The sequence below is a fragment of the Anabrus simplex genome, chromosome 1, assembly GCF_040414725.1.
Source record: "Anabrus simplex isolate iqAnaSimp1 chromosome 1, ASM4041472v1, whole genome shotgun sequence".
In the NCBI taxonomy this organism is placed as follows: Eukaryota; Metazoa; Arthropoda; class Insecta; order Orthoptera; family Tettigoniidae; genus Anabrus; species Anabrus simplex.
Genome location: NC_090265.1, coordinates 27,487,232 through 27,513,570, shown reverse-complemented (window position 1 = coordinate 27,513,570; position 26,339 = coordinate 27,487,232). Strand labels below are relative to the sequence as shown.

The 26,339-nt window shown below is 42.2% G+C and overlaps 1 protein-coding gene across 2 annotated transcripts in view; it reads right to left on the bottom strand.

The window, feature by feature from the left end:
- Positions 1-1,868: 1,868 nt before the first annotated feature.
- The window catches only part of LOC136883549 (clarin-3), a 76,296-nt gene continuing 51,825 nt past the window's right edge, over positions 1,869-26,339 (bottom strand). Inside the window, exons 3-5 of one of the 2 annotated variants that reach the window (XM_068229930.1) lie at positions 21,400-21,585; positions 11,339-11,474; positions 1,869-2,879 (exon numbers count right to left, since the gene is read on the bottom strand). In XM_068229930.1, coding sequence (XP_068086031.1) covers positions 2,738-2,879; positions 11,339-11,474; positions 21,400-21,585 — 464 coding nt within the window. In that variant the 3' untranslated portion in view covers positions 1,869-2,737. The remainder of the gene's footprint in view (positions 2,880-11,338; positions 11,475-21,399; positions 21,586-26,339) is intronic. The other variant, XM_067155928.2, reaches the window with a different exon arrangement.

Here is a 26,339-nt window from a genome sequence, read left to right as displayed (position 1 = left end):
TTCCACAGTTTTAGAAGAGCTTCAGACCTTCTTAAGCAAGGCGGTGGAATATTACTGAATGTAGGCAGCCAGGCCATGTTTGTAGAGCGAATACAACCAGTTATAATGCGCATTGCTTGATTTAGTTGAGCATCAATCTTTGCAGTATGAGCACTGTTCAGCCAAGTTGAAGCGCAGTATTCGGCAACTGAATAGCAAAGAGCTAGAGCAGTAGATCTCAACACTTGGTTGTTTGCGCCCCAGGATGTGCCGGCTAATTTTTGAAGAATATTATTCCGACTTTTGATCTTGGCGGCTGTGTTGTTAATATGATGTTTATATGTTAGGGATCTGTCTAATATGACACCTAAATATTTTGGGAAGGAACAGTGTTAAAAGGATTGATTTCTGAATGTTATTGTAGGCTTGTAGTTGGCAAAATAATTTCTGAGATGAAACACAGATGCAACAGTCTTTGGAGATTTGGACGGAGACACCACTTTTGGAAGTATGTAACTAGCTTTTTTAGATCTGCTGTAAGAATTTGTTCAGCTTCTGGAAAACTTGGTGTTTGATTAACCAGTAGTATATCATCTGCGTAAATAAATTTCCTGGACTTAGTTGCTAGTAAGTCAGCAGTATAGAGGTTGAAAAGTAAGGGTGCCAGAACAGATCCTTGTGGAAGTCCATCATTCAGTTTGTAGGTTTTGCTTACTGCATCATCCGAGAAGATCTGAAAGTTTCTGTTGCTAATCATATTGCCAATGAGATTTGTAAGCTTGACACAGGGGATGGCAGAGATAAGTTTAAGCAGGAGCCCTTCTCGCCAAACAGTATCATAGGCTGCTGATAAGTCTAAGAAGACAGCCATACCAATCTTCCGATTCTCAAATCCATTTTCAATATGAGAGTTCAATGCAAAAATTTGGTCAGCGCAATTTCTTCCAGGTCTGAAGCCAGCTTGTTCTGTGGGAAGGAAATTATTGATTGGGGGACGAGCGTTGCTTTACGTCCGTAGGTGAAACCTTAAATTACCCTACACGTGACCCCCGGGTGGTGCTAAGAAAGCAACGGAGAAGAGATGCGAATGAACTGTCTGAAAAGACCTCTCGGTCATAATGCACAGAGTAATGATGAAATCGGTCCTTATCAGGACCCGGAAGCCTATAGCCGAAAAATCGGACCTTCAATTCGAATATGCCATCTTAACATCGAAGGCATCAGCAGAGCAAAATGCGAGTGTCTAGCTAAAATTCTGAAAGGTCAACAGATTGATGTCATTGCGCTACAAGAAACTCATACAGCCAATGATATGCAACTAAGAACAAGAGGCAAGATCCCAGGCTTCAAGTTAGTGGCTCACAATAATCACGAGATGTATGGCTTAGCTACCTATGTGAGAAACAATATTACTAACTACGCAGTAGTCGACTGTAGCCCAAGTGATGACATTTTCACCGTCACAATTAAAATCAATAATCTAACAATAATGAACGTATATAAGCCACCAAACAAAACTTGGCCCACTCCTCCTCTACCATCCTTACAACACCCAACCGTAATCATAGGAGACTTCAACAGTCATCACACATGTTGGCGCTATCAACAAAATGATCTAAATGGGGAGGCAATTGTTGACTGGATGGACATGGAAAATCTTAAACTAATATATGATGCTTAAGTGCGTGTAGTATCCAGTATTCGGGAGATAGTGGATTCGAACCCCACTGTCGGCAGCCCTGAAGATGGTTTTCCGTGGTTTCCCATTTTCACACCAGACAAATGCTGGGGCTGTACCTTCATTAAGGCCACGGCCACTTCCTTCCCACTCCTAGCCCTTTTCTGTCCCATCGTCGCCATAAGACCTATCTGTGTCGGTGCGACGTAAAGCAACTTATAAAATAAAGGGGATAAAACAAAGAGGACTTTTCCTATTTGTGAAACTTACAACCTTACTTTTAACCATGTTTATCAACATACCATTGCTATCTCACAACATTGTCGAGGTCATTTTACAGTTGCTCACAACCTTGTAACATATTTATTACTCTATACAGAAGAGCATCATCCGCAAAAAGCCTTATCTCTGATTCCACTTCTTTACTCATATCTTTATATATATAAGAAAACATAAAGCTCTAATAATACTACTTTGAGCAATTCCCCTCTTAATGGATACAGGATCAGATAAAGCTTCACCTACTCTAATACTCTGAGTTTCGTTTTCTAGAAATATATCCACCCATTCAGTCACTTTTTCACATTAATTCAGGGACAGTAGTTGAGTCGTGAATTTAATATCCAACCGGCCTTTGGGCTGAGGACTGAACGTATATACAGTGCCATCTACTTATAATTTAGGGAAGAACATATAGCTTGCAAGTCTTCCTTGTAGCTTTTAGGATTTAAAAGAGTTCGATGTCACTTTCGGAAATGTAATATTAGGTGTCAGTGGCAGTGCTGCCAACATATCTAAATAACCATTTTGTTACAGGAACCATACATATTATATTCAGGAAAGCTTACTACTGTACATCCAAAGAAGTGCACAACCAAAATGTGAATGTTCAGTGTTTTTCCTCGCGCAGGTGGCCTTAATACAAACATAGGCTCGACTTCCCCAGATGTACCGTAACACTGGTTCCTTAAAAATCCAATTGACACAAGAGGAACAACACTACCACAGCTGTACGACGGGCATGTCAACTGTCCGGGCGAAATCTGTCAAGCGAAGGAACTCGCGTTCACTTGTAGAATATTAGTAGAGGAATATGGTGCCATCCTTGGCGGAGATGTCAGGGTTGAAGGCTGGCGGTGGTGGCTCGCGGCTGAGCAGGTAGTCTCTGACAGCTAGCACAGCGACACTGGCCAAGCTGAGCAGCAGGGACACGAACACCAACCTGGAACACCACAAGACAGTGTGAGCAGCACGGCAATGAACTCGCAACTGATATTGAGAAAATGACTAGAACATTTAATGTTTTATACTTATAGACACAGTATTTACTGAAAGGCAATAATAACAAAAGAAATGAATCACAGTGAGGTGGGTTGCATACAGGATGGCTCTAAGGAGTATCTGAACCAATAGACGATGAGAATGTGAGTGTGTCAATAATTCGGCACTGTGGGATTCAGAGTGAGCGATCATCCCACAAAGCAGTATTGTGAGGTGGGTTGCATACAGCGTGGCTCTAAGGAGTATCTGAACCAATGGACAATGAGAGTGCGAGTGTGTCAATAATATATTTAGCACTGCGGGATTCAGAGGGAGCGATCATCCCACAAAGCAGTGTTGTGAGGTGGGTTGCATACTGCGTGACTCTAAGGAGTAACTGAACCAATGGACAATGAGAGTTTTTTTTTTTTTTTTGCTATGGGCTTTACGTCGCACCGACACAGATAGGTCTTATGGCGACGATGGGATAGGAAAGGCCTAGGAGTTGGAAGGAAGCGGCCGTGGCCTTAATTAAGGTACAGCCCCAGCATTTGCCTGGTGTGAAAATGGGAAACCACGGAAAACCATTTTCAGGGCTGCCGATAGTGGGATTCGAACCTACTATCTCCCGGATGCAAGCTCACAGCTGCACGCCTCTACGCGCACGGCCAACTCGCCCGGTGACAATGAGAGTGTGAGTGTGTCTAATATATTCAGCACTGCGGGATTCAGAGGGAGCGATCATCCCACAAAGCAGTTTTGTAAGGTGGATTGCATACTGAACAAATATATATATATATTTGCTAGTTGTTTTACGTCGCACCGACACAGATAGGTCTTACGGCGACGATGGGACAGGAAAGGGCTAGGAGTGGGAAGGAAGCGGCCGTGGCCTTAATTAAGGTACAGCCCCAGCATTTGCCTGGTGTAAAAATGGGAAAGCACGGAAAACCATTTTCAGGGCTGCTGACAGTGGGGTTCGAACCTACTATCTCCCGAATAGTGGATACTACACGCACTTAAGCGACTGCAGCTATCGAGCTCGGTAACAAATAAACAATGAGAGTGTGAGTGTTTCAATAAGACAGTTCTGCTTGGACCAGCGTGCGTGCAAGTCAGAGCAGCTAGAGAGCTCTCGAACTGAGTGTACGGTCTAACGAGTCTGTTTTTACTTGTGTGTAAGTGACTACCTGATAAACTCTTGACAGTGGTGACAGATAGGGTTGCTCAAGATATCTATGTGTTCATAGTTAAAAGATCATCATGATAGTGGAAAGGAAGAATATCATTGTGATCAACTTCACCGACAGAGACACGCCCCGACCAGCCACATGCGAAGTGCATGGCTGGATTTTTGACCCCTTCCACGTAGAAGAAAGTGACATCGAGATGATCCAGCTTAATGGTATATCGCAGCAAGTGTACATACAATGCAAGAAGCAGGAAACAACTGAAAAACTGCTACAGGATCATGCAGGTGAGCACTCCTTCCTACACAGTAATGGGTTCCGTAGCAAAGTGACTATTGATTCTGCGGGTCTTGGTACAAAGTTGGTGAGAATTTTTAATCTTCCGATTGAGGTACCACATAGAATAATTGTGGAACAAATTAGTAAATATGGGACAATTTTTTCGATCCAGGATGAAACGTGGAGCTCAGGTTTCCGGTACAAGGTTCATGATGGTGTACGAGCAATTCGACTAATGTTACTTACTTAGATATTGGTGGGCATAAAGCCCTGATCAGTTACGAAAGTCAGCCTACTACGTGCTCGTCTTGCAATGCAGTGGGAAACTTACGGGGTCAATGCCCACGACGTAAACAACCTGTCCAGCTAAGCGAACAGCCTGCTAGTCCCACCTGGGCAACCTTAAACTGCCGATACAACGCAGTCCGCTGCAAGCTACGCAGTTGACTCCTGAAGACAACTCACACAGTTCGTCACCTAGTGACTTACATGAAGCTACACAGGAAACACAACATGATCACCAGAACACTATGCCGGCCACTTCTGTGATGCACAGGGAGAGTTATTAGGTCAACAGGTCGGGGATCACATAACTGAGAACGACAATTCTGATAATAGTAATCACGTACCGCAACCGGAAAGGCTACCTACGATCGAGTCAGATGCCTTACTGCCAGCACAGATACCCCAAGAAACAAATCATAACTAGTTACAGCCTCCAATAACTCAGGATATGGAAACAGAGGGCGGAGATGTATTGACACTACCAACATCCGTCAAAGACAGTAATATGCAAAAGAGCATAATATATCACCGACCTTCGAAAATGAGAGACACGGTAAGTAGAAGAAATGGAAATTACGGAAACAAAACTACCTCAAGTTAGCCAAAGGGATCCTAGGTTAAAGCGGCCGGTAGATGACACTGGCAAAAAGAAAGGCACTAAAATTATCAAACATGTTCCGAATAAATAACTTAAGCACTCGTCTCCATATCCAAACTAAGCATTATGATTGGCGCTGTGTTCGTAGCATCACTTAATGTAAATTGCCTGAGAAGTTGCAGCAAACATGTACTATTACAAGAAATTATTAGAGATTATGACATCGATATCCTTTTCCTACAAGAAGTTAACGTCTTTACCTTGCCTTTCCTTGGGAACAATTATCAATATATTGCCAATCCTGGGGAAAACTCGAGAGGTACTGCAATTATATACAGATCTGGATTACACATTAAACTTTGTGAAACACACCGTAGTGGGAGGATCACGTCGATATTAACAGAAGATAACACACTGTACATAAACATCTACCTGCACTCTGGAACACATCGTCGTCACGAGGGATAGGAATTTCTGACCACACACCTGCCATTCTATTTACGACATATCTACAAAGACTTAAATTTCGGTGAGATTTTAATTGTGTTTTACACGCCAAAGACCAGGGAGGAGAATTCAACACTTCTCCTGCGCTTGAAAGGATATGTCAGGTCTTAGAGCTTCGTGATGGATGGGAAAGTAAACATGGCAATTTCGTACAATTGACATTTTTCCTAGGAAAATCGGCTTCTAGAATTGATAGATTTTACGTAAACAGAGACCTAGCACCGCATGTACATGACATCAGTGTTAAAATAGTACCCTTCAGTGATCATCACGCTGTCCTACTTAAGATTCGTACCATTAGGAGAACACCTGTTATCGGGAAGGGATATTGGAAACTAAATAATGCGTTGCTTAATGACGAGGAAGTGAAGGAGAACTTTCAACAGATGTGGTCAAATATGCTCAGTCGTCTCACCCAACAGGGAACTTTAACGGTACACAAACGGTTGCATAAAGTTAAACCGGTGATTCAAACATTATTTAAGAAACATGGAGCAGAAAAAGCAAGTAACAGACAGAAAGCTCTGCACTTTTACTACACTACACTAACTGACCATCTGGTGCGTCAACAAGCAGGTTACAACGTAAACAGTCACACAGCCGCAGTTAAACGAAGAACAACAGCCATTCAGGAGAACATCCTACGGGGTTCCTTAGTTCGCTCGTGTTCTAATTCACCCTTAGCATCTTTATCATGTCGCCCATGAAAAAAGGAACGGGGAGAGCAAAGTAATATCTACTCTTCATACCGATGACAACAGACGACTCTTATCTACTAAAGACTGTCTAAATGGAACTAAGAAATACTTTAGAGAAACGTTCCGGGACTGTGAGAAATCCCCGCTACATCGAACGACCATTCTGTCTTTCATCGATGAACAACTCAGTGAAAATGACAGGCAACAGCTCCTCCGTCCAATTGAAGAAAGTGAACTATTCGAGGCCCTACGATCGGCCAGTAAGAGATCAGCTCCAGGCCCTGATGGTCTGACTTACCTTTTCTACAAAAAGTATTGGAACATCCTGAAAGCAACTCTTTTAACACTAATGCAACTATTGTTCGCCAATCTACAAGATTGCACAGGCGTTAATGAAGGAATTATAATTCTTATACCCAAAGAGCCCGCACCACGAACTGTATTGGATTTCCGCCGGATAACACTCCTCAACACCGATTACAAACTCTTCATGAAAATACTGGGGAAAATAACGCGACCCTACATTAATACAATCATCACAGTAGGGCAAACATGTGCTATTTCCGAAAGGAAAATTATCCACATCCTACAGGCAGTAAGAAATGCAGTGTTACACTTTGAAGCAGAACCAACTGAAGTGGGCGCGATTCTAAACCTGGACTTCAGAAAAGCTTTCGACAGAGTGCATAATGGGTACTTGTTAGCAGTGCTGCAACGCTTGGGTCTCCCAACCGCAATATGCAATCTTGTTCGAACCATGTATAGCTCGGCGCATTCAAGAATACTTCTTAATGGACTCTTTTCCAGACCAATTCCAATTAAAACATCTGTACGACAAGGACGTCCCCTATGAATGACTCCTTTTGCTTTAAGTATTGAGCCCTTTATTCGGGCAGTACACTTTGTACTGTGCACGATTCCCAACCCCCAGAGCCTGTTCACGGTTGCAGCCTATGCTGACGACATCACCATATTACTGCAGACACCAACCGCTGCCCCACAGTTGAAGAGTATAACAACTTACGAGAAAGCCTCTAATGCCCAAGTCAGTTATCAAAAATCCCAGATACTACCGCTTGGTAGTTGGTCACAAGAAATGACAATTGCGTCCGTACCAATTAAAGATAGAATTAAGATTTTGGGATTAGTGTTCACCCCTAATATGTCCCAAAATATTGACATAAACTGGGCAACCATAGTTTCAAGGGTACGCGCCACATTGTCAATCAGTTTGCGTCGAAACCTGAACATCATCCAAAAGGTGTGGCATATAAACTTGTTTGCCTTATCTAAATTGTGGTATGTGGCACAAATTCTACCCATGCCGGTAAAAATAAGCCAGTGAGTTGAAATCTGTATTAGTTATTATTTATGGCGCGGATATATGTTTCGTGTAGCAAGATCACAAGTGAGAAAATCCGTAGCGCAAGGAGGACTGGGACTCATAGCAGTCGGCGAAAAATGTCAAGCGCTTTTAATGCGAGAGTTAATGAGTGCGAAGACAGGAGTAGGAGCTGCTCATAATACTTATTTTTGGAATACACGTCAGCGAAACCCGAAATATTTAGTGCCGACACGTGGTTTAGAAGAGCGCTGCAAGCGATAGATACGATACGAGTGACAGGAAAGAGAAGAACGAAACACAACTCCAGATCACGGAGAAGTACCCGAATAGGAAATGGAATGAAATCTGGAGAAATTTCAAAGATCCTCATATACCAACTGACTGGAAAGTAGCCGCATATAAAGCTATAAAAGAAAGTATCCCCACAGAAGATAAAAAATTCTGTCACAACATCACCCAATCCCCACTCTGTAAAAAATGTCTGGAGGTGGACACACAGAGACATAACCTTACTACCTGTGGAAATGTCAAAGTAGTCTGGAAATGGTTTTTGTTCTGTGCTAAGACAGATGGCAGGATCGGCTAATTCTAATGCAGCTTACAGAGCAGCCTTAGAGCTGGATTTCGGCACGCAGCACTTGAAATTTGCGCAAACCTGGCTTGTCATGGGGTATCTTTATTATGTCCAGACAAACGAACAGTGCTCCCTGAACACGTTCATTCGTCTACTAAAAGATGCCAAATAACAATTACTGAAACGTGTGCCATCGAGAGAGAAACATCAAGTTAAGGAACTCGAGGGTGTTACATTATAACAGTCGAATGGTCGTGCAGTGGATAGTGCAGTGTTTTTCACGCAATGTGTTTTGTGCCAATGGCTTTTTTTCACTTTTATTCTCAGTTTAAATGACTATTATCTAGAACAATCAGATACGAGGAAAAAGGTGGGTTTTTTTTTAAGGACAGGAGGACTTGTGAACATTATACTGTAGTAAGAGATTGAGTGCTTTGCTTGTTGAGTTACTTTTGTATGTTAATACTGTATCTTGTTATCTGTGAGAAAAGAACTCCACTCTTTGTCAATTTTAGACGTTAAATAACTCATACAAAAATATTGTTAACCGTTAATAAATGTATTGTGGTTGGTACCTTATGTAAAATAAAACAAAAAAACACAAATAATAATAATAATAATAATAATAATAATAATAATAATAATAATAATAATAATAATAATAATAATAATAATAATAATTCAGCACCGCGGGATTCAGAGTGAGCATCATCCCTCAAAGCAGTATTGTGAGGTGGGTTGCATACTGCGTGTCTCTAAGGAGTAACTGAACCAATGGACAATGAGAGTGTGAGTGTGTCAATAATTCAGCACTGCGGGATTCAGAGAGAGAGCGATCATCCCACAAAACAGCGTTGTGAGGTGGGTTGCATATAGCGTGGCTCTAAGGTGTAACTGAACCAATGGACAATCCTTGCTCATTAGTGATTCTGGAATGTCCTTGCTGAAAACTGTTCCTGCCTTAATGTACTTAGACCCTTCGAATCCAAATCATGCTTGCCATCATAATACGAGTATCCTTAGGTGACTTTTTTGTTAAACTGAATTTCCCAGTAAGTTATTTCGAATTCTCCTTACCTCTACAACCATTCTTAATTCTATTTTCTTTCTAACCTGCATTTCTTTCCTAGTCTCTTTATTTCTTTGTTATTGCGGGTCTTTACCATTCCTTACCACCTTTAAGTATATAGACCTATACTTATTTTACACTCCTCAACAGCTGGTTTAAACCAATCACTTAGGCTGTATACATTTTTGTTTCCAATTTTTCACCGATCAAGGTATCAACCATATTGTTCTGCCTAGTATTCCTACTTTCGCAGCCTTCCTTTCTATCGCATTTATTTTTAACTACGACAAAAACAGCTGCATATTGATTTATGCCATGTATCACTTCAGTTTATCCGTAGAGCTCATCTGGTTTCGTCAATACCACGTCAGAGTATTATTTCCTCTAATTGATTCCGTCACTTCAGCTATCCTTTCCAGATTAGCTTATTTACCATTTCTTGGGCATGAAATCTGTCATTAGCATTATCCTTCCCAGTTAACACTTGATGAATTGAGATCACCCGCTACAATTACGTTTATCTCTGTATCGTTCCCCATGTAGCTGATTATCTTATCAAACAATTCCGCATTAGCGTGAGCGGCAGCCTGGCCAGGTCTCTACACCCACTATTATCTTTAGAGATGAGTCTTACACTTAGAATTTAATGCTTCTCATCCTTAACTTTTTCATAGATTACAAATTCTTCTTTCACCAGAATAGTTCTATCAAATCTGTACGATAAATAATCTAGTTCTTCAGCCATGATTCAGCTCGTATTGCACTATTTGGTAAATACATGTCTATTAAATTACTTAATTCTACTCTTTCTCTTACAATAGTTCTGATGATTAAAAACTTTCTGTCATCCTTACTTGACTTTCAGCGCTCTTTACTCTAGTCCTTCCTGTCTCCCTGAATGCTCCTCCCTGCATTATTATCACTTGTAATGTTAAGCACTGGATATACTTACGAATGTTAAACCAGTAATATTGCTGTACTTATGTTGTTGTTGTTGGGTAATTATGTTTAACTTTACTTCATTATCACACTACTGTAAGTGGCCATTGCCACGGAGATATTTCCCGATTGCGATGCATTTGTTAATAATAATAATAATAATAATAATAATAATAATAATAATAATAATAATAATAATAATAATAATAATAATAATAATAATAATAATAATAACCCTTCTAATTAAACCGCATAACTTATACGTATCCCTAAGCTTCAAGTGAAGGCCATGTGAGCGCAGATTCCTGCCTTGTACTCACTCTTCGCGATCTATAAATCTCACTCACCGTTTCCCTCGTACCTACTCAAGGGTTTATTTTAAATCCCTGATCCCCTTCCAGTCAGTATCCCTCCTGCACAGTATTCCACTGATAACCATGTCCGCTCTCTTGTACTTGTCATTATCAGATCCCTCACATCCCCAACTATGTTGGTACATATTCCTGTTTGCCTTACGTTGTTCTCCTTGAGGAGAGAACAACGGCCGTTACAATTCGTCGTGACGACCACACGACACCTTGTAATCTGCAGGCCTTCGGGCTGAGCAGCGGTCGCTTGGTAGGCCATGGGCCTTTGGGGCTGTTGCGCCATGGAGTTTGGTTTGGAAATGCTTATTAAAGTACGTAACATTGAAAATGCCTAAAATACATTTTTAGGGTCTATTTTTTCATATTTCAGAGCTTATTTTACGCATGTAAAATGAACATTTTAGCACTAAAAAATCCGAAGTCTAGTTATGAGCGTGTGAAACAACTAAGACCACGTTCCAGTTATTCAAAAAATATTTTGACAGTTTTCCTGGCTAAACTATGTAATTTTCAGTACATTAATATTGATTATTTTTATAGTTTCTTAACTTGGCTGATGAAAAGCTCACCAGTAGGAGTAGCCCAATGAGGCGAGGCCGGAAGACGTGTAGTCGCCTTTGATGACGTCCGCCACGGCCACGTTGTCTGTGAGCGTGACGGCGAACTGCGACCCCCACAGGATGAGCACCAGCAGGTCCAGGAAGGCTGAAATACATTACACTGATGATAGTCTGAGAACTGGGGGTGGTGGGGATTATTGTTTTAAGAGGAAGTAGGACTTGGCAGCTATCCTCTATTGACACTAATCAGAGGGAAAATAGTGTTATCGTTGCTTCTGTTAACGATCCGCACGTTTTTGATGTCTAATAATATATCAGATATAATGATATTTATAATTTACAACTGCAGTATCCAGTGTGGCTTCTGTTGCTTTCTTTTCTGTACTCGTATGTTTTAATTTAAAAATATACATAAAGTTCTCCATTACACGTAAAAACATAGAATCATGGGCTTAGAAGTCGAGAGCGAGTACAGATTCCTTGGTTGCTCCCCTCTTAGTAGCCTCTTACGACGTTTAGGGGTACAGAGTAAATGTATACTTTCATTCCACTCACAGAGGAGATAGAATCTTTATTCTTCTCCTTTTTTCCTTCGTTTTGGCCATCTGAGGACCACATTAAATCATATCAGCTTCCTTTCTTCTGGTCTTTCCCCTTGTCCAATATACTTTCATTCTCATATTTTCTAACCTTCTTCGATCTTCTGTCCACGATTATTTTATTCTGGGCCTACTTCTGTACTGAAAACCAGTACAAGCCAGACTTTTTACTTATTTAAAAATCACTATGTTGTATATTTCTTCCCATTTCTTCTAGATCCCTTTGTATCTCTTGGATCCAGCCTACTTTGGCTCTCTTGTTCTCAAGAAGTTCTTTTTTTGCAGTGTTAACCTCCCCCTGTTCATTCTCAGGATGTGTCCGAAGAACACGCCCCTTCTTTTCTATCCTGGTATACAGTTCTTGGTTCGCTCCTCTTCTAAATTGGCCGTCCTTCATTCTTCGCGGTCCCAATAACTTCTTCTGTTCCACCATTTCTAATCTCTTAAGTGCTCTTGTTCTTACAAGTTATGAGTTTCTGCTGCGTATAAAGGTTCAGGCCGGCTGACTGCCTGGTAATGTCTCAATTTCCGATAAATGAATAAATAAATAAATAAATAAATAAATAAATAAATAAATAAATAAATAAATAAATAAATAAATAAATAAATAAATAAATAAAATATATTTCTCTTCCTTCCGCAGTCTTCAGAATTGTAATGAATGTTTCCCCGTTAAAATAATTGGCTGCTGCTTAGTTTACAGCCTCCCTTCATACGTCTAGTACGTACAAAATCAACATTTTTCCAAAAACCTGCCTTTCCGTCCACCAAAATGGCGTCGTTGTTCCATCCATAGGACGAACACTGGTTGCCTGGTAACGGTATAGTTTTTTGTCGACGCTATTTCCAGATGGAGCCCCGTCCCAAAAAAACATCCATGTTAAAATGAAAGAGGTCCCACACTTCTAAACACAGAACGTACCAGCTTATCACATGAAACTTTCTTAAATGCAATGATCGAAATGCGCTCCGTTCAGTTAACATTTACACAACCTCTGTGTGTGGCAGCGGTAGAATACACCCGCGGTATCACCTGCCTGTCGTAAGAGGCGACTAAACGCGGCCTCAGGGGCTGTCAACTTGGGACCGTGGGTTGGCGACCACGAGACCCTTAGCTGTGTCCTGGCATTGCTTCCACTTACTTGTGTCAGGCTCCTCGCTTTCATCTATCCTATCCGACCTTCCTGGGTCAACTTTTGTTGTTTTCCGACCCCGACTGTATTTGAGCACTCAAGCCCTAGGGAGTCTTTCATTTTCACGCCCTTCGTACCCCTTGTCTTCCTTTGGCCGATACCTTCATTTTTCTAAGTGTCGGATCCTTCCACTTTCTCTCTGATTAGTGATTACTGTTATTTAGAGGATGGTTGCCTAGTTGTACTTTAAAACAATAATCACCACCACCAGTAACATTGATACATGCTTACGCAGTACTCCAGAGGTACATCGGTGCATCCGGGATTCAATGCTATGGTGAGTTGATTCGTGGTATTTTCATGGCCCCTGAGCCAGTTTCTCCCTGTTCCATTCACTGAAGCCTACAATAGTCGACTCCAACGATTCGTTATGAATTTGAGTTTCATTTATTGAAAGACAATTTGTGATCATTTGACTTTTCCCAAACGCGAAATTTGACATCTTTCTGATGAAGATGTCTGTTTTACATAACTTTCTTGTGCGCTATATTCATAAACACTTGGTCAAAAGTGCAGCGAGCTCAAACATGATAATTAGTCTACATTCCATAAATCTCGTGATAAAGATAGTGTTATCTTATCACAGAATATTATTGATTACTCTCTGAGCCGTCCTGTATCCCCAGTGGATGACCAAGTCTTCAATATTGTACAAATTCGGCTTCCGCGAGCCGAGTGACTCGAACTGATGATGCCTGGTGTGATTGCGGCCGTTAAACGTGAACGGATGTCATGAGATCGTATCTGGTTCGAACTTGTCTCAGCCGCAAGTGGTGGTTCATTTCCTTGAGATGTCGAGCACTGAGAGTAACAACAAAACTGATCATAGCCAAACCAAACAAGTAAATCACATAGGAGTAAAATTCTTCTACGGTATGCGTCTACCAACGACCCACGAGAAATGAAATAATTTTCAAAATCGGACTTTATAGTAAAACACTTCGGACCTAACATGGGGTTGCCAAATCCTTTTCAGTCTCCAAATCAAGTTAGAGACTTTGAAACATTTTTTTTGTTCAGTTGGCTTTAGGGAACAAAATATGACCCATTTATAAAACAAAGTTAGGGAGGCAACAAATGTTACGAATGGGAACTTTGGGTGTTCCGGAGGCAGGGGATTTAGACATTACCATTGTTTGTGTTGTTTACCTTGATCTTAAGAGGTAAAATCAGACATTCTATGTCTCTGAATATAAAATATAAAAACAACAACAACAACAACAACAACGTAAAGGCCAGAATGTGTAAAACATAATACAACAGGTGACGACAAGTTACACTCATTGTCTGAGCCAGGCACGAAATAAACACCTGTTATAGCATGGTAGGTATTGGGGAACTAAAGAGGGTAATTCAAAAGTCGAAATTCAGGACACAGTCGCAATTTAAGACACCACATACACAACACTCTCGCAAATTAAGAGCCCAAAACCAGGACACTCGTAATTTTAGAGTCCGAATGCGCTGATGTATCGCTGCGACGATGGGTTTATGCAAGTGTAGAGGAAAGAGTTGGCAACATTGTTTTGGAAAAAGAATATTTTAGTAGAAGAATATTATAGTTTCTTCTAGAAAATAAACAAGAGTTGTTGACTCTTCAATGAAGTCGAGATCGTTTTCTTGTGTGAATAAATTCCAGTAATGAGATTGAGTGACAACACGCACCATTGCTACCGGAGGGCAATTTGAACATTTCACGTGTTATGTTGGTACCTTCTGTCCCTGTGTGTTTCCCATCAAAGCGTTTCTGTCCGTATAACATTTTCTTCATCATCAATCATCAATGATCTGCATTTAGGGCTGTCACACAGCTGGCAGATTGCCTATCAATTGTTTACTGAGACTTTTCGTAAACATTTTCAAATAACATGGACATTTATCGAACTCCAGTCCCTTACTCCTCGTCCTATATTTGCTCCAATTTGTCCTCTTGAACTCCAATGTTATTTTCACATTATCATGTTTCTTACTTTTAAAATATCCGCTCAAAATTATTCGTCTACTGATGTCATTCCTCGCCATCTCTCTACTGACAGCTCAGAACATACCACTTAGTCGAGCAGCTCGTCTCCTTACTCCCAAGTCTTCCCAGCTCAAACTTTGCAACATTTTCGTAACAGTACTCCTTTGTCGGAAACCATCCAGAACAAACCGAGCTGTTTTCCTTTGGGTTTTTCGTATCAAGTAGTTCTGCTCTGGCTCCCATCTATTGGAACCATACTATTATTAGGGTCTTGTCAGACACTTACACGCCCAGTCCTTTACATTCTTACTACAACTCATAAAAATATCCTCATAACTATACGACCAGATCTGTGACTTTTCCCTACAACCTCGTTAACGTAATCGCCCCAATGAAGATCTCTTCTTATACCAACACCCAGGTCTTCCCCATGAGGTACTTTCACCCCACGGTAAATAAAACAGAGTCTCAGTTTTCTCTTGGTAAAACATACTGTATGTGAGGTTATTTGTAAGACGTGTGATAAAAAATACGGTGTATACAGTTTTGTGTTTCTGAAAAATCATTCATCCGAACAGTCCTAGTTCCCAATTGTTTCTATATAGCGATGGTGGGCTATTCCCGAAATTGGCTGTCCTGAGAATGGTTTTTCGTGGTTTTCCATTCTCTCACTAAGGAAATATTTCCTCATTTTATGGGCCGCAGCCGCTCGTCTTTCTTCTTCTTCTTCTTCTTCGTTTTGCCTCATGACTGAGGCGTCGTGACTATCATAATATTCAGCCCTCTAGCCGATGAACCATACTCCGCCATTCTACCCTATCTAAAGCTTTCAATGTGGTTACTCTGAGAGAACACTGTAGGGGGCCGTTCACCAAGTCAATCCATCGTCTTTCACCGCAGTATAAATTCTCATCCAGCTGCTCAGTATTTCAAGCCAAGCCAATCGGCTGTGGAATGGTGTGAACACAACCACAAATGTTTGTAACTCGCAGACTGCCCATTGTGAACCCACTAGCTACCTCCTCCTCCCCAAGCTACACCCCAAAGGGCCAAATCAAAACACATCTATTGCCAGCATCTTGACATGACATACATACTAGTTATTTGTTTTCAAAAATGCGTACTACGTGTGGCCAGCGATGATTCCAGAAGAAGATGCGGAAATAATCTGAGAGGCTAAACCATTGCATGTAATCATGATGACGCCTGGGTAGTTTCGTGCCTTCGCCGTGGAAAGCAAGAGATATTTGAATACTCAACACCTTAATATTTGCACAGTGAGCTGGATGAGGATTTCAAGAGGCGAAGTCAAGACAAGGCAATGATTCTACGAGTTAGAGTTAGTTGGAAGGAGCAGAATATCCTCGTAAGAGGACGGTCCTATCACGCGGTCAACAAACACAAACTCCTTACAATCACTTGGAAGGAAACGAACCATCAGCGAACCCTAAAAGGACTTATCGGCTATGCTGGATTACTTGGATGAAAAAAAAAAAGGTTTTATCGTGCAATTTCCGCTTGAAACATATACACTACCGGTGAAAAGTTTATGACCACATGAAAGAACCTGAAATGTCATCTAGAACCTAACATTCTGCTAGTAGACCTCTGTATATTTCTACTGAGCTCTCGAATATAATACGATATACATCACCTGATTTCATTGAGGTACGCCAAGCACTGTAGAAGTTATACATTTTCAACTGTTGGAAGGTCACATCTGAAAGTCAACATTTTTGTAAATATTATGTATTATATACTCTAATTGCTTCCAAGTATCACCACCAAGATTCTTTTATAGTCTGAGCAATAAGTGGCTGTCATTTTAGTATAAATATAAAAATTCCGAAAAATGCGCCACCAATTTTCGTGTGTTTATTTTTTCTTGTCGTAGGTCCCAGTGCGAGCTATCGGCATCAGAAATGTCTGCACAGTGAAAAGGAAAGGATTAGTCTGACGCCGATAGCTCGCCCCAAGACCTCGGGCCATACGTGACAAAGACAAAGAAAAATAAATCCTCTTGGCGCTGCTTCGAACAAAAATAAAACATGCAAGAAACCGTGCCGCACATTAAATGGCTCCCATCTATTGCTAAGTCTACAAAAAGATCTTGGCGGTGATACTTGCAACCAATTAGAGAATCCAGTACATTATATTACCAAAAGGTTTGACTTTTTGGTGTGACCTTCCAAAGTTACAAATTCGTAACTGCTACAGTACTTGCACTAACTCGTTGAAATCAAGCGACATATATCGTATTAGATGTGAGAGCTAAGCAGAAAATTGCAGACGTCTAGTGGCACAATTTTAGGTTATTTCTTCACGTGCTACGGTATGCCAGCTGAGAAACGTATTTTATCGCACAGTTTGTAAAAATGGATTACTCCTTTATTTTAAATTATTTATATTCAGTAACATCTACTTCAGAATGTTGGAAAAACCTTTTTTCTTCTCCTGACTTACTACCTTTGGTATGTCAGTGCCTCATTTCAGTTCGGCCATTATCGCGTCAACTGAACTGTGGCCAGTTTCGTCTTTTGTACACCTGACAAGAGATATAAACTAAGCGTGATACAGAAACTGGAAGTGTTCAGACAATACTGTGGTTTTCTTTATACGGCATACGGTATATTGCTGTATGGCCTCTCAAGAAAATATGTTCCTCGCCGTTAATATTTTATCAGAATGGAATTACTTGTAAAGAAACTTCTAGTCGTTACAATTTACATAATATAATGATTCTCTAATTTTGTTTATTTATTTAATGCGTTTACCCTCCAGGGTTAGTTTGTCCCTCGGACTCAGGGAGGGATCCCACCTCTACGACCTCAAGGGCGTGTCTTTGACCGTGACACTTTGGATCGGGGATACAGCTGGAGAGGAGGACCAGTAACTCTCCCAGGCGTCCTCACCTGCTATGCTGAACAGGGGACTTGTGGGGGGGGGGGGGGGGAGGATGGGAAGACTGGAAGGAGGTGGCCGTAGCCTTAAGTTAGGTACCATCCCGGCATTTGCCTGGAGGAAAAGTGGGAAACCACGGAAAACCACTTCGAGGGTGGTTCAGGTGGAAATCAAACCCCCCCTACTCAGTTGACCTTCCGAGGCTGAGTGGACCCCGTTCCAGTCCTTGTACCACTTTTCAAATTTTGTGACAGAGCCGGGAATCGAATCCGGACCTCCGGGGGTGGCGCTAATCGCACTAAGTACAAAACCACAGAGGCGGAATTTACTCTAATTTACTTTTTGAAATAGAATTCTAATTGCTTCATTCTATAGTTCATTCTACGTTAAGAAAACAGTGCTACTCTTATGGACCTACAAGGAGTGATCATACCCATAATTCCTCGTGATTAAGGAATATTATAATTCACTTTATATTGTATAACAGAAGAAAGAAAAAGGATGAGGATGTTTTGCCCTGAGTTATTAAAATAGCTACTTAACATACTCTATTTCATAAATACATTCGCAGCGAGGAAGCACAATGGTGGAAAGGGACATCGTTTTGTTGGCTTGCATCATTTTTCTTGTGAGTCTGTTACGCTGTGAATCGCTGTTGGTTGAACAGAAGTCATCTATTGTGTGTGTGTTCTAATATTCACTCACTGTGCAGCGATATATCGCGGCATCACTTGTGCTTGTACTCATACAAAAATTCGCTATAACTTTGATCTGTGCTTGGTTTTGTTTTATAGCTGTTGTTTCTTAAGCGCTTTTTATTATTACCATTGTTTTTCACAAGCACATTTAATTTTCTTCCACTCTTTTCGTGAGGCGAGGTGGCCGCACAGCTGTACCCAGCGTTGCTTGGGCAATTTTATAAAATGCAACTCCCGAGTTTATAGAAAATATATGTTGTCTATTTTCTCCCCCTTTTACCTTGAACGTAAATACAGATTTTACAATGCACGCACCGTCGTTTACCCCTCATGCCGTGGAAAGTGCTGTAAAACCCTAGCCCTCGAGTGGAGGTTAGTTGCACATTTCACCGCCGTGACGCTGTTGAGCAGAGCCGCTCGATTGTTGTCATAAGAGCAATGCTCGTTGTTTAAACACGTAGGTCATCGGCCCAGATACTATTTTGTTAACATGAAATGACTTATAGTAATGGATACACATCAGTAGCAGGCCTAAGAATCTCGCCCCCTCTCCGCAATAATTGAAAATGGGCTCTCGTTTCTTGATAAGGAAAGTTACAAGTTTATTTCGTAATACAGCAACGACGATAATAATAATAATAATAATAATAAGAAGAAGAAGAAGAAGAAGAAGAAGAAGAAGAAGAAGAAGAAGTTACACAATTTGGTTTTCAAATCCGAAGGAATGAAAATAATACAGCAACATTGTACGAACACACACACAAGAAATGCATATTCCAATCATAGTAATCAAAACACCCTGACCGTCACAATATTAAGAAATAATCTCGTTCCTAGGATCAAATAATTTACTACTATTTACAACTCAACCGTCCATCCTAAGCCTACTTAGCTGCACTGACTGCCGAGAGCTATAAACAGGCTCGAAACTTCAGTATTTTAAGTTTAGATGAGGAGGATGTCTTTGCTATCGGATCTTCGCTGACTACTGGGTTCTCAGAACTGGCTAGTTACTTGTTGATTGTTGTGAGTGGCAGAAAGGGACGGTTATTATTGGAACAGGTTGGGAAACCCACATTCTTTCAAACTACCGTACTCCTATTGAGGATAAAAGCTCTGCACTACGACGGCCTGAGTTTGGAATAACCCTCCGTAATAATACTGTGTTGTGTGCTGTAGTTTTAACAATATGTAAAATCACTCTTCAGCTACCGAATTAAGAAACAGTCATGGGCCCCTCACAAGCCATGAGACCCCCGCCACTGATAAACATTGAATGGAAGCAGAAACTGAAAAACAATTAAGTGATGATGAAGATAATTTTTTTCAGTTCCACTACAGCAGAACCAGTTCTAGATGAGGTGCTTTCTTATCTCTCCAATGATATCAGACTTATCCTACAACATCCATCACATGTAGGGATGTTCTTAACACTAAACACAGGTATTCTTTGGAGTGCCCCTGTAGAGCGACTTTTCAGCGAATACAAAGATGTACTTTGGTTTCGTGGTGAGAATTTTAAGAACTAATTATTTTGTAAAGTAAATGACAAATTATTTCAAATACTAGAAGTCTGTCTCTCTTAGTGATGACAGCCACTTACTGTCCCTGTGCTAAAAAGGAGACCATACAAAATACAGTAATTTATTTTTCCTTGCAAACATTGGTATCATTCCAACCCCATGCGAAAAGAATGTCAGTGTTCTGTTTAAGACAAACATTTTGTGAAGTTAACTGCAATTATAACTTTGCTGAAAAACGAATTTGTAATTTTAACCAAGTACAATATTTCTCAGGTAACTGTAATTTAGCCCAGTCACATTTTTCTTGTACTCTTCCCACAACAAATAGTATACGAGAGTTTGGGCATCAATGAGGGATCTGCCAGAGAAATAGGAATATGCAGATGGGAGTGGGGGAGCGTAAAATGCAGGGGAATGTATGAAAAATGCCGAGGTGCGGGATATAAAGGAGAAACCTTTGGGCTACACAATGTTTATTAGTCCCCAGCACATACGCGGGTGACGTAGAATACCAGCCTCCTCACCGTCTGTGAATTTTGCCAATGTCCTCTCGTCTCTATGCAATGGTTCTTTCACTTATGGGATGAGGTAGATAGGACCGGTGAGTATGGGGGGTATTCCTGTTCCTGCCTCTTAACATCTATTCTGCCTGCCTCACTACTGCAGTCCCATCGCGCTGTGAGTGGCACTTGTCCAATACACCGCCATCTCGTGCTGTGTCCATGTACTATGAGTGTCACGCTTTCCAGGACATATGAGCGGTGTACGTTAACACTGTGCAAATGTGAGTGGAGGGGGGAGGGGGAAGTTGCTATGATTTATGCCCCACCCTCTGACAGAAGTGTACCTACGAAGAATTTACACAATACCACAAGCTCATTCTTTTTTGACATACGATTAAATATCTTATGGCTGGGGGTGGTCTGAAAATTAGCGTTACGGAAGTTAGCGTAACGGAAATGTAACCCTAGCAACCGTGCAGGCTGAGATGTAAGGCCAGACAATGTTACCTAGCAACCGTGCTGGTTGCCATCTGAAACTAGCAGCCGTTGAGGGTGGCCATGATCGAGAGACATATTTATGACCATATGATTTTCATAATGGGAAAATGTTTATTTTTTCCTGAATTACTGTACTTCCCCTTAAAACAATAATCACTTCCAAGGGCGGTACTAACACCAAAGGCTACTGACCTGCGGCTCCGTTCCAGAAGTAGAGCCCGTCCATGGCCAGACACGTTCTGCTGGGGTTGGTGGCGGCGTTCAGCACGGCCAGGAGAGATGATGCGCCAGTGATGACCAGAGCTAGGACTAGGAAGAGCACCGTACTGACCCACAGGCCAGCGTTCACGAACTGCTTATCCGGAACGTTTTCAACATCTGTGAACACAGATAGCTTTCATCTAGATCAGTTATGACACAGAGGACAGAGGACGTGACAACAGTATGTTCAGTGAGTAGAGACAAATCAATCAATCACTACTGATCTACAGTCGCCCAGCTGGCAGATTCCCTATCTGTTGTTTTCCTAGCCTTTTCTTAAATGATTGCAAAGAAATTGGAAATTGATTGAACATCTCCCTTGGTAAGCTATTCCAATCCCTAACGCCCCTTCCCATAAACGAATATTTGCCCAATTTTTTCTCTTGAATTCCAACTTTATCTTCACATTGTGGTGTTTCTACTTTTAAAGAGACACCACTCAAACTTATTCGTCTACTAATGTCATTCTGCGCCATTTCACTACTGACAGTTCGGAACATACCCCTTAGTCGAGAAGCTCGTCTCCTTTCTCCCAAGTCTTCCCAGCAAAAATCTAGCAACATTTTTGTAATGCTACTCTTTTTTCGGAAATAATCCAGAACAAGTCGAGTTGCTTTTCTTTGGATTTTTCCAATTCTTGAATCAAGTAATCTTGGTTGGGGTACCATACACTGGAACCATACCCTACTTGGGGTCTTACCAGAGACTTATATGCCCTCTCCTTTACATCCTTACTACAAACCCTAAATACCCTCATAACCATGTGCAGAGATCTTTAACATTTATTTACAATCCCATTTATGTGATTACCCCAATGAAGATCTTTCCTTATATTAACACCTAGGTACTTACAATGATCCTCATAAGGAACTTTCACCCCATCAACGCAGTAATTAAAACTGACAGAACTTTTCCTATTAGTGAAACTCACAACCTGATTTTCAACCCCGTTTATCATCATGCCATTATCACAACATTATCGAGGTTAGTTTGAAGTTACTCACAATCTTATAACTTATTTATTACTCTATACAGAATAACATCATCCGCAAAAAGCCTTATCTGACTCCACTTCCTTATTCATATCTTTATATATATATATAAGAAAACATAAAGGTCCAATAATACTGACTTGAGGAATTCCCCTCTTAATTATTACAGAGTCAGATAAACAGTTGTAGCACCCACGTGAAACTTAACTCTCAAGTGTTTTTATTCAATAAATACACGGTGGAGCACGAGATGGGTCACTAGTTGTTTCCCACATAACGTATTCATCGCACCAGATATCCTGTTGAGCATCTCAACAGCAGTAGCAGTAGAGGGTGGAGAAACAAATGAGTTACGAAATGACGTTCACGATACTGTCGCTACGAGACCAGTGTTTACAACAATGGCCGAGAGAACGCAGCAGCAATCAGCAGTAGTGTTACTCTTTTATAAAGCGAAAAGCCTTGTTGTAACTCAGGAGCGTTTTCGAGAACACACGATGGCCCCCTTGCAAGCTGTATGAGAAATTAGTACGGGAAGGAACAATGTTGGAACTGAAGCGACGCCGACGCCTGTTAGTTCGCAGTACAACTGGGAATATCCAGACGCTCCGTTCAACGGATTTTTAAAAGTGACCTCAGTATGAACCCGTACAAGATGCGCAGAAGCTCGTTGACGAGCACAAGCGGCAGTGACTACTGTTAGCGGTCGGTATGAACCCGTACAAGATGCGCAGAAGCTCGTTGACGAGCACAAGCGGCAGTGACTACTGTTAGCGGTCGGTAGGAACCCGTACAAGATGCGCAGAAGCTCGTTGACGAGCACAAGCGGCAGTGACTACTGTTAGCGGTCGGTATGAACCCGTACAAGATGCGCAGAAGCTCGTTGACGAGCACAAGCGGCAGTGACTACTGTTAGCGGTCGGTATGAACCCGTACAAGATGCGCAGAAGCTCGTTGACGAGCACAAGCGGCAGTGACTACTGTTGGTGGTCGGTAGGAACCCGTACAAGATGCGCAGAAGCTCGTTGACGAGCACAAGCGGCAGTGACTACTGTTAGCGGTCGGTAGGAACCCGTACAAGATGCGCAGAAGCTCGTTGACGAGCACAAGCGGCAGTGACTACTGTTGGTGGTCGGTAGGAACCCGTACAAGATGCGCAGAAGCTCGTTGACGAGCACAAGCGGCAGTGACTACTGTTGGTGGTCGGTAGGAACCCGTACAAGATGCGCAGAAGCTCGTTGACGAGCACAAGCGGCAGTGACTACTGTTGGTGGTCGGTAGGAACCCGTACAAGATGCGCAGAAGCTCGTTGACGAGCACAAGCGGCAGTGACTACTGTTGGTGGTCGGTAGGAACCCGTACAAGATGCGCAGAAGCTCGTTGACGAGCACAAGCGGCAGTGACTACTGTTAGCGGTCGGTAGGAACCCGTACAAGATGCGCAGAAGCTCGTTGACGAGCACAAGCGGCAGTGACTACTGTTAGCGGTCGGTAGGAACCCATACAAGATGCGCAGAAGCTCGTTGACGAGCACAAGCGGCAGTGACTACTGTTGGTGGTCGGTAGGAACCCGTACAAGATGCGCAGAAGCTCGTTGACGAGCACAAGCGGCAGTGACTACTGTTAGCGGTCGGTAGGAACCCATACAAGATGCGCAGAAGCTCGTTGACGAGCACAAGCGGCAGTGACTACTGTTGGTGGTCGGTAGGAACCCGTACAAGATGCGCAGAAGCTCGTTGACGAGCACAAGCGGCAGTGACTACTGTTAGCGGTCGGTAGGAACCCGTACAAGATGCGCAGAAGCTCGTTGACGAGCACAAGCGGCAGTGACTACTGTTGGTGGTCGGTAGATGCAGAGTGGATCTCGGCCCACAAGTGGCCACGGCTGGTCCGTGGTCCAACAGCTCTGCACTCCAACCTGCCAACCGTGGTTCTACGCCTCTGTATTCGGGAGACGGGAATGGGCTGGACTTCACCGCTGGTCCACACCGTCAGCTGTCCTGAGAATAGTTTTCCGTGGTTTTCCATTCTCCTGCGCTAAGGCGAATGCCCGGACAGTTCCTAGCATAGGCCACGGACGCCAACCCCCTCACCTTCTCCGAGGATCTCCTTCACCGTAACAAATCTCCCGGCCTGAGAGACGGCGTTTCCGTCTAAGACCCCGCCTCCCCCCTTTAGGGGAGGAATGAAAACATTTTAGTAGTAGTAGTTCTACTGTTTGTTTGCTGAGCGGGGGATAAGTTTGGGTTTCTAACGAGGCGCATTTTCATTTGGACGGTGCTGTTATCAAACAAAATGTGCGTGAAGTCCACAAGTGCTGCATGAATGACAACCTCGCGCTTCGACGATTACAGTGTGGGGCGCAATTTCCAGTCACGGACTTATTGTATCCTTTCTCTTTGAAGAAACTGTGGACAGTGAGCGTTATTTGAGCATGCTCCGCAATAACTTCGTTCCACGGCTTCTTGCTACTGTCGACAGTGAGCGTTACTTGAGCATGCTCCGCAATAACTTCGTTCCACGGCTTCTTGCTACTGCGGACAGTGAGCGTTATTTGAGCATGCTCCGCAATAACTTCGTTCCACGGCTTCTTGCTACTGTGGACAGTGAGCGTTATTTGAGCTTCGTTCCACGGCTTCTTGCTACTGTGGACAGTGAGCGTTATTTGAGCTTCGTTCCACGGCTTCTTGCTACTGTGGACAGTGAGCGTTATTTGAGCTTCCTTCCACGGCTTCTTGCTACTGTGGACAGTGAGCGTTATTTGAGCATGCTCCGCAATAACTTCGTTCCACGGCTTCTTGCTACTGTGGACAGTGAGCGTTACTTGAGCATGCTCCGCAATAACTTCGTTCCACGGCTTCTTGCTACTGTCGACAGTGAGCGTTACTTGAGCATGCTCCGCAATAACTTCGTTCCACGGCTCCTTGCTACTGCGGACAGTGAGCGTTATTTGAGCATGCTCCGCAATAACTTCGTTCCACGGCTTCTTGCTACTGTGGACAGTGAGCGTTATTTGAGCTTCGTTCCACGGCTTCTTGCTACTGTGGACAGTGAGCGTTATTTGAGCTTCCTTCCACGGCTTCTTGCTACTGTCGACAGTGAGCGTTATTTGAGCTTCCTTCCACGGCTTCTTGCTACTGTCGACAGTGAGCGTTATTTGAGCTTCCTTCCACGGCTTCTTGCTACTGTCGACAGTGAGCGTTATTTGAGCTTCCTTCCACGGCTTCTTGCTACGCGCAGTGGTTCATTCAAGATGGAGCAAGGCCACACACTGCAAACATTGTGTTGGATTTCTTACACGACCATTTCGACATGCGGATCATACCATTCAGGTTTCAATGACGAAGAATTTTGGCCTCTCAATAGTCCAGACGTCATCCCATGTGAATTCATTTTTTAGGAAGTACCTAAAAGAAAAGATTTTTCCTAAACGTCCACATGATTTCATGGAGCTCGGAAGACTTATTCTTCAAGCCTGCAGTGAAATTAAGGAGGTCATGTGCCGTAGGGTAATCTACACCATCACTGTTCGTTTGAAGGAAGTTAGAATTCGAAATGCTGGCGGTATTGAGCACATACTGAGTTACAACAATTCTCCATTGTAGTATGCGTTTCTTTAAGTTTGTATTCACAATAACGTTATTCATTCAGTGGGCCACTCTCTACAATCATCGGATAATACAACACCTAGTACTGCATATGAAGAGTCCACTTCAAAAACTGCCTACATCCTTCATAAATGATTTTCTAAAAATCGCGGAAAACTAATTACCCCTTTATTTTTATGGCAGTGCCAACTTGTTTCAGTGTTATAGCTGGATGAACACACGCTTATTATACTCATAGTTATGAAAATCAAGACTCGCTATTTGCGAAGTTA